The sequence below is a fragment of the Eleutherodactylus coqui genome, chromosome 1 (assembly GCF_035609145.1).
Source record: "Eleutherodactylus coqui strain aEleCoq1 chromosome 1, aEleCoq1.hap1, whole genome shotgun sequence".
NCBI classification, from domain to species: domain Eukaryota; kingdom Metazoa; phylum Chordata; class Amphibia; order Anura; family Eleutherodactylidae; genus Eleutherodactylus; species Eleutherodactylus coqui.
This window is the reverse complement of record NC_089837.1, coordinates 356,275,271-356,285,059: the sequence shown is the minus strand read 5'-3', so window position 1 is coordinate 356,285,059 and position 9,789 is coordinate 356,275,271. Positions and strand designations below refer to the sequence as shown.

General features: G+C 45.0%; 1 protein-coding gene across 1 annotated transcript in view; it reads right to left on the bottom strand.

The window, feature by feature from the left end:
- Nucleotides 1-395: 395 nt before the first annotated feature.
- Nucleotides 396-9,789, bottom strand: part of CYBB (cytochrome b-245 beta chain) — a 50,102-nt gene continuing 40,708 nt past the window's right edge. The window contains exons 11-13 of the mRNA XM_066577319.1: nt 4,739-4,885; nt 3,319-3,443; nt 396-1,627 (exon numbers count right to left, since the gene is read on the bottom strand). Of these exons, the coding sequence (XP_066433416.1) occupies nt 1,501-1,627; nt 3,319-3,443; nt 4,739-4,885 (399 nt within the window). The 3' untranslated portion in view covers nt 396-1,500. The remainder of the gene's footprint in view (nt 1,628-3,318; nt 3,444-4,738; nt 4,886-9,789) is intronic.

The following is a 9,789-nucleotide window of genomic DNA, read 5'->3' as shown; positions in this document are numbered from 1 at the left end:
GAGAAGGTGAGTATATATATATTTTTTATTTTTACACATTTTAGGATGAATTGCAGGGAAGGGCTTATAGCCCTGAGCCAATCAGGGGGCAGGTCTGACTCACACCCCCTTCACACCCACTGCAGGACGGCTGCCCGGAGCTGCAGGCAGAAGGTGAGAATGCAATTTTTTTTTATTTTAACACATTTTAGGATGGATTGCAGGTAAGGGCTTATATATTTAAGCCCTTACCGACAATTCATCCCGGGCTCGCCCGCAGCGCATTGCTTTCAATGGAGACGGCTGTATTGCCGTCTCCATTGAATGCAATGCGCTGGACAGCTCCGGCCCGTTTCTAATGAAACGCGGCTAGGAGCAGATTTTCGGGCGATTTGCGGGCGACTTGCGCACACCGGTCACGCGATTTGCGGATGCGCATCCGTCATGCGATCCGCAAATCGCGGCAAAAAACGCCCGTCTGACTAAGGCCTAATACTGTACAAGCATGAGCTCCAAAGCACTCTAAAGCAACTAAAGTCAGGATAATTAAATGTAACTGATTGCTAAAAGCAAATGTGGCTCATTAGGCTCAGCAGAGTCTGTCATTTATTAGCTATGCAATGATACAAGTCTGACCGCCACCTTCTCACACAACTAAGGGCTTAAACAGATGGGCGGGATTTTGTCCTGTTGTGTGGCCATAAAAATCACGGCCGCATAACGGGAAGAAACAAAGCCATGGATTTCAATGGTTTAAGGCTGGTTTACACGGGCCCATGATCACTTAAAGATCGCTCAAACGACAGTTTGAGTGACAGCTTTCAGTGATCATTTTGAATAAACTATTAAGTAGCTACTCAGCTACTTAATAGCAATTAGGTGTGCAAATGAAGCCTTAGCTGAATGCAGTTAATAGCTCGAGGGCTCTTATCTGCGCTCAGATCCTTTGTTCTCCACTGGGAAACAATGCTATCAGCACTCCCCATGGAGAACTGCTGATAAGGCTGAACAACGATTTTTAGGTTGCACTGAATTTAACAACCAGCTAGCAGTGCCCAAAAAGCACACGATGGGCGCACATTTACATGCACCGATTATCGCTGATTAGCGATTTTTTTTAGCGATCATTGGCTGGTGTAAATGGGCCTTTAGTATTCACTAGCAGGATTCTCTCGGGCTATTACTATGTGCAAGAAAAATAGGGCAAGACCTATCTTCTTACTTTTCTTTTCAAACTTGCATGCTATAGCGAGTTTGAATAGTCAAAAAAAAAAAACAGTTCATGTACTAATTCACCCTGTAGCGGCGAACATATTAACTCATGCACCCATATGTTTTTTTCCTAAAGGTGGGGAATAGAAAGCTAAAAAGCCTTAAGCAGAAAATCTCCAGGCAATAGAGGTCAATATGTACTAAATTCTTTAGGGTTGTGAAATCAAAGAATGTGTTTTTATTTTTGAATGAATTATCCTTCAGATTACAATATCCTCATAGTGTATGGCATGGGACGCTTTTCCTGAATTAGAAGTTTTCTTTGTTAAAAATAAAGTGCACTCCTCTAGGATCCACACTGGAGTTGGTAATAGACAGATTGCTAAGGGTCCCTGCAAGACTTTCTGGTCCACACAGGAAAACACCGACTCTTGAGCTGAAAAGGGCAGAGAAAAACAATTGAAAATGTGTCTGTATATATATATATATGTACAGTTCATCGGTCAGCCATACATATATATATATATATATTATATATATATATATATATATGTAAAGGGGTTGTACAGAAAGAAACAGGGCCACACTCATGTATGATATTGCAGCCCAGAGCTATTCATCTTAAATTGGCTAAGCTTAAATACCAAGTACTGCATATGATCAGGTGCAACACTGTTGCTGGAAGAAGAATGCCATGGGTTTCTTAACCAGGACAATCCCTTTAGGTTGGGTTCACACAGGTGGAATTGCTGCAGACTTTCCGCACAGAAATTCCGCCTGTATTTTTAAACCCAAGACTAAGCAGCAAAGTGGACAAGCAAAAATCTCATTCACACACTGCTGACAATCCACTGCAGACAAGCCATGCGGAAACTGACATGCAGCGTGGAATTAAAATCCGTGACATGTCAATTGTTTCTGCGTTTTGTCTGCAGGCCTTCTTCTCTCTATGGGGAGAGATTTCCGCAGCAGAACACAGGCTGGAAAGCCGCTTGGATGCAACCTTTCCGCTGCGGAATTCTTGCAGCATTTCCATGCAGTCCCACAGCGGACTTTCCGCAGGATTTTTGTGGGATTTCCATCCTGCAGGAACCCAGCCTTAGGGCGCCCACCCACTGGCGATTTTTTTTCCTTTGCGTTTTGCGTTTTTTCTCAAGAGCAATTAGTTTTGAATGTACTCCTGTCCACTGGACTGTCGCAAACGCCAGTGGGTGGGCGCCCTTAAGCTAACTTCACAGGGGCGAAGGCGATATAGGTCTGTGAATCACGGCCTTCGCCATCCATGAGAAATCCCGAGGATGCGAGGTGTTTTCATGTGAAAATAGCCTTGCATCACTTCGGGGATGCAGGGAACCTCCACTGCAGATGTCAGCCGCGGAGGAGGTTCGCGGTGTTTCTCCCATTCATTTCAAAGGGAGACTGCATATTGCATTGCACGCACTTAGCACATAGTGCGATGCTGCCGCCAGCCCTATAGAAAACAATGGGCTATGCAATGTGAGAGCACAGACAAATCTAGAACATGCTGCGATTTTATTCCTGTATTGTGGTGCCATGCGGGAAAAAAAAATATGGGGCTCATATCTGTGCGAGATTTGTACATCTTGCAGTGCACAAATCTTGCACGATTTTCTTGCCCGCGTGTAGACAGCCTTAGGGCTGTTTCATACAGGCACTGTGGGCGCACAGAAAGCGCTTCTATAGGAAACAATTGTTTCCTATAGAAGCATTCAGATGCAAGAACTGTATTTCTTGTAAGAATTTTCATTCTAAAGGCAACTTGCTTATTGCATGGTATTTTTAAGCCATTTTCACATAGGCTTCTCTATAAGAAAAAAAAAAATAGGTAAAAACAGCATGAAACAAAAAATGTTTGTCAGAAAATGCCATGGCGTTCCTTACAAGTCCCAAGCCTTAGGTCCCTGACACACTAGAGTATTTTTTTATTCATGTGTCGGATGTGGAAAAAACCGCCTGACACGCAGACAGCATTTGTCCCCATTTTATTCGGTGAGGCAGCACACACTACTGAATTTTTTATTGCCGGCACAGTCTGCAGGAAAAAACTCATTGCATGTCCTATCCATGTACGAGAATTAGGACATGCGAAGGAAACCTCTCACGTACCTTGCATGTGCACTTCCAATAGTTTTAAATTCATTTTCCCAATTTGGTCTTCCATACAAGGTCTTCTGTTTTAGGCCAGTGATCACATCCTTCTCTTGGTCATGGTGTAAAGAAAACGCTGTGGCCTGGTAAGATACATTAAAAGCAAGGGGTCATTCACACTTTGTTTGTACTTTTGTTTCAAAAAGTGGCAATATACTGCAACAGGTAAGACCCTGTCAAAGGACAGGGAAGGCTATTGCAACAAAGTAGCTGTGTCAGAGGCGTAACTTGAAGCTGCTGGGCCCCAATACAAAGTCAGTAACAAGGCCCCCAACTATAATGTTTTGTTCATAGTACTGGGCTTCCTATATGGAGAAGAGAGGCCTTATGGGCCCCCTGAGGCTCCTGAGCCTGGGTGCAACCGCATCCCCTGCATGCCCTATAGTTACACCCCTTATGCTGCATCATATTCATCAACTATAATGAAATAAGTTTGGTACTATGTTAGCCAGTAGAGCAAAATGTGATTGTTCCAAGCAAGAGAAACCACGTAATCTTGTACATATGATACCTTTTAATGGCTAACAAAAATACATGATGTTATAGCGAGCTTTTAAACCTTTCAGGGTTCTTCCTCAGGCTTTATAACGTGCAGCATGCTAATGAGCACTGTGCATAATGCACTGAAAATGAGTTCCCACTCGTGGAGTGAATGTCCACTCCAGTCCCCTACGCTTACATGTTGTGTTATATTTTATACAAGAAGAGGACAATTCTGTATGACTGTCTGTAACAGTCAACTTTCCTAATCAATTTTCCATTCATCATACAGTATGTCTACGGATGTTAACAATTAAAGCATAGTGTGAAGATTTTAATTCCAATCATCACATGATTTTATTTGACTTATAATGTCCAAATGTTAAAGATATTCAAATGTGTTACAGAGGTGTTCCCACCATAGAGAACGCTGGCATGTTGCTAGGATATGTCATCATTTTCTGTTTTGCAAGGGTCTGAATTCTAAGACCCCCTACTGATCCTCTGAAAGAACTATCACTGTAGAGTCTTTATGTGCACAGACTTTGCCCACCACGAGTGCTGCCATCTCCTTTGTTTATATTGGTATTGCAGTTGGGGTCTCAACTGGATCAAGACCTGCTGTGGTGGCTATACATGCCCCTGTCCAGCCGGATGCAGGTTTGAAATTGTGCTGTTGGCATCTCTCCTATCTACTAAGCAATGGTACAATGGTATCTAAAAAGGAAATTCCATACAATTTGCTGAAGTGTTCTTTACTCTCCAAATGCGCCTGCTCCTTGTTTCCCAGTAGATCACTTAACTTAAGCTCTATAAAAAAGTACATCTGATACTGAAAAGGTATATATATATATATATATATATTGCAGAACAGGAGAAAATACAGTAAGTTGCTTGCCTGAGTTTCATCCCAACCAGTGAGATAGATGTTGTATGTGAGGAAATCTGGATTATTCTGAAGTAGTGTTTGATTCTCCAATGATTGTAGCAGATCTGCAAACCACTCAAATGCTTGTGTGTCGCGGCACAGCCAATAAAAGTAGATCTGAAACATTATGAGAAAAGTCATCATGATGGAAATATCCTGGTGGTTTGATGTGATTGCTCTTATTCATGTCATACTACTGCTGTATTGACTTTTTCTGGGACGGGGTTGTTGGCCCCGCTTGGTTTTCCTACCTTTGTTTAGAAATAAAGCATTTTTAAAAAGTTGAAATATTGCTCTTTATTAACATACAAGCAGTTTTGGTTCAAATAGGCAAGATCTGGTGCAAAGATAAACTGCAGTATATTTATAACTTTATTGCTAATTAAAGGATTTTCCACTGCAACAATGCTACGTAGAAATAGTTGTGTCCTATTAGAAGTGCCATTTCTCTAAATTGTGAATTGTTATGTTCTGATTACATTCACACAGGCATACATTATTGAACAAACCAGCTCCTGTGCCTTTCAGTAATAATAGTAGCTCAGGCGCAGCACGTCTAGTGTATGCCAATGAATATTAATACAGGTCTACTAATGGACAAGAAGATGCAGAAAATTGCCTTCATACAATACACAGTTCTGAGTTGTAGTGCTACCAATTAAGACCAGCCATAACACAGGAGGGAACATTTTTAGCTGTTCTAAACAGATGTCCCCAACGTTCCTGATAGTGTTATTCACGCTACGGACGAGATGAATGGAGTTATGAGACAGCGAGGGCTTTTAGCAGAAACATCTATTATGGAGAATAATGGATACTAGAATAGCTTGTGAAGTCAAATCTGGATTTTCTAATATTGTGATTAATATGTTTGTCCATTAATGGATACACATGCTTAAATTGCATTTTTAGCATTTAATCTAAGTGTAAAGTACTTAGTAATAACAGATATTTCTGTACTAGAGGGCATGTTTAACAATCGTGAGGACCTTTCTTACATTAAGTGATCATTTTGTTCTTGCAAAACAGTTTTAGGCGTTAGTCACACGGGCGTTTTTTCACGCGATTTGCGGATCGCATGACGGATGCGCATCCGCAAATCGCGTGACCGGTGCGCGCAAGTCGCCCGCAAATCGCCCGAAAATCTGCTCCTAGCTGCGTTTCATTAGAAATGGGCCGGAGCTGTCCAGCGCATTGCATTCAATGGAGACGGCAATAGAGCCGGCTCCATTTAAAGCAATGCGCTGCGGGCGAGCCCGGGATGAATTGTCGGTAAGGGCTTAAATATATAAGCCCTTCCCTGCAATTCATCCTAAAATGTGTAAAAATAAAAAATATATATATACTCACCTTCTCCCGGCAGCCGGAGCTCCGCGCGGCCGTCCTGCAGTCGGTGTGAAGGGGGTGTGAGTCAGACCTGCCCCCTGATTGGCTCAGCGCTGAGCCAATCAGAGGCATGTCTCACTCACACCCATTCATGAATTCATGAATGGATGTGAGTCAGACCTGCCCCTGATTGGCTCAGCTCTGAGAGGCAGCAGTCACTCAGACTGCTGCCTCATGAATGGGTGTGTGAGTGAAACCTGCCTCTGATTGGTCAGGGCTGTGACCAATCAGAGGCAGATCATTCAGCAGGCGGGGATTTTAAAGCCCCGCCGGCTGAATAGTGCCGAGAAGCAGTTCAGGAGAACTGACAGCGGCCGCGGCTGGACTCCGGCTGCAGCGGAAAGGTGAGTATACAATTTTTTTTTATTTTAACACATTTTAGGATGAATTGCAGGGAAGGGCTTATATATTTAAGCCCTTCCCAACAATTCACCCCGCGCACGCCGGCAGCCCATTGCTTTCAATGGAGCGGCTGTATTGCCGGCTCCATTGAATTCAATGGGCAAACATCGTTCTTCTCTGTCACAGCTGTTACAGCTGTGGCAGAGAAGAATGATTTGTCTTCTATATGTTCTCAATGGGGTCGGCGCTGCTGCCGCCGGCCCCATTGAGCGCATATAGAGAAGAGAACAGGAATCGCAGATCGCAGATAGGTGCGATCTGCGATTTCTGTTCTATAATTTATCGGACGAGCGCATAAAAAGCGCTCATGTGTCCGATACCATTGCAAAGCAATGGTTTTATAAAATCGCCGGACGCATGCGCATGCGCAAATCGCGGCAAAAAACGCCCGTCTGACTAAGGCCTTAGTAAGTATTAGGCCTCATGCATATGGGCGGCCTTTTGCTGCGGAATCCAAATGCTCCACTTTCCTGCAGTTCCCCTCACGGATGTCCTCCACTGAAGTCAATGGAAGCCATCAGGCCCGCGGCCCATCCGCAATTGACATTGTGGACGGGCTGCAGATTCCACAGGGGAAGCAGGAGTTTAAAAAAAATCTGTATTGCGCATGTCCGACCGTGATCCGTGTGGACCATCCACGGTACAGATTCGAGAAGAGCAGGTACGTGCGGACGCCTCTGCAGCCAGGGTTGTATTCCGCATGTGGAATCTGACCCGCCCGTGTGCAGGCAGCCTTACTCTATGTTGAATAAAGAACGGCTGGATACTGGTTGTAAAACCTATAAACACAAACAGGATCTAATGAAAGTTAAACATTGCGTTGACCAGCTCTATGCACGAAAGGAAGGGAAGACTACTGTAAATGTGAAGGACCAGGCTATTGGTGATGGTGAAAAGTGTACGTCTGAAATATAGTAATATATTCTAACTAGAGATGAGCGAACGTACTCGTCCGAGCTTGATATTCGTGCGAATATTAGGGTGTTCGGGATGCTCGTTACTCGTAACGAGTACCACGCAGTGTTCCGGTTACTTTCAGTTTCCTCTCTGAGACGTTAGCGCGCTTTTCTGGCCAATTGAAAGACAGGGAAGGCATTACAACTTCCCCCTGTGACGTTCAAGCCCTATACCACCCCCCTGCTGTGAGTGGCTGGGGCGATCAGATGTCACCCGAGTATAAAAATCGGCCCCTCCCGCGGCTCGCCACACATGCCTTGTGACTTAGCTGAGGGAAAGTGCTGCTGCTGGTGCTGCTGTAGGGAGAGCGTTAGGAGTCAGTGTAGGCTTCAAGAACCCCAACGGCCCTTCTCAGGGCCACATCTACTAGTGTGCAGTACTGTGTTAGCACAGTATTTTTTTTCTTTTTGTCCAAAATTGGATCTGCAGAGCATTGCGCCCTGCAATAGGGACAGAAGTGGGGGTTAGGCAGGGAGAGTGTTAGGAGTTAGTGTAGGCTTCAAGAACCCCAACGGTCCTTTCTAGGGCCACTTCTATCCGTGTGCAGTACTGTCCAGGCTGCTGTTAGCAGTGTTGCATATTTTTTTTTTCTTCTCAAAACCGGCTGTGCAGAGCATTGCACCCGGCATTAATACTACAGGGATAGAATTGTGTAGGCAGGGCCAGAAGACATTTATTATTCATTGAATACACGCAGTGGGGTCTTCCCTTTGCTAAAAAGGAAAAAAATTATATTTGGCCAGCCTGTGTCAGTCCTAAGGTCTGCGTGTACGTGTGTGCTGCGTGTACAACGTACAAAAATCAGACGCAACCAGCTACGCTTTACTGCAGCCTAGCGCCATTGTCTTTCCTGACTGGCAAATACCTGCTCTGCTAGAGTTAATAACTCTGCTACACTATACATGTGTGACACTTTTTGAGGGCCACACTACAGTTCTAAAAGTTATTGTTCATTGAATATACGCAGTGGGTCCTTCCCTTTGCCAAAAAGGAAAATAAATTATATTTGGCCTGCCTGTGTCAGTCCTAAGGTCTGCGTGTACGTGTGTGCTGCGTGTACAACGTACAAAAATCAGACGCAACCAGCTACGCTTTACTGCAGCCTAGCGCCATTGTCTTTCCTGACTGGCAAATACCTGCTCTGCTAGAGTTAATAACTCTGCTACACTAAAGTTGTGTGTCACTTTTTCAGGGCCACACTACAGTTCTAAAAGTTATTGTTCATTGAATATACGCAGTGGGTCCTTCCCTAAGCTAAAAAGGAAAAGAAATTATATTTGGCCAGCCTGTGTCAGTCCTAAGCTCTCCGTGTACGTGTGTGCTGCGGGTACAACGTACAAAAATCAGACGCAACCAGCTACGCTTTACTGTAGCCTAGCGCCATTGTCTTTCCTGACTGGCAAATACCTGCTCTGCTAGAGTTAATAACTCTGCTACACTATACTTGTGTGACACTTTTTGAGGGCCATACCACAGATATTAAACTTCTTGTTTTTCATTGAATACACGCAGTGGGGTCTTCCCTTTGCAAAAAAGCGAAAACATTATATTTGGCCTGCAGGCTTGCGTCAATTTATTTCCTGCCTGGGAAATCAAATCACTGGTAATACAGCATGCTGAGGGGTAGGGGTAAGCCTAGAGGACGTGGACGTGGCCGAGGACGCGGAGGGCCAAGTGAGGGTGTGGGCACAGGCCGAGCTCCTGATCCAGGTGTGTCGCAGCCGACTGCTGCGCGATTAGGAGAGAGGCACGTTTCTGGCGTCCCCACATTCATCGCCCAATTAATGGGTCCATGCGGGAGACCTTTATTAGAAAATGAGCAGTGTGAGCAGGTCCTGTCCTGGATGGCAGAAAGTGCTTCAAGCAAGCTATCATCCACCCACAGTTCTGCGCCGTCCAGTGCTGCAAATCCGAATCCTCTGTCTGCTGCTCCTCCTTCCTCCCAGCCTCCTCACTCCACTACAATGACACCTGCTCAGGAGCGGGAACACTCCCAGGAACTGTTCTCGGGCCCCTGCTTAGATTGGGCAGCAGCAGTTCCTCTCCCACCAGAGGAGTTTATCGTCACTGATGCCCAACCATTCGAAAGTTCCCGGGGTCCGGGGGAAGAGGCTGGGGACTTCCGCTAACTGTCTCAAGAACTTTCTGTGGGTGAGGAGGACGATGACGATGAGACACAGTTGTCTTGCAGTGAGGTAGTAGTAAGGGCAGTAAGTCCAAGGGAGCAGCGCACAGAGGATTCGGAGGAAGAGCAGCAGGACGATGAGGTGACTGAC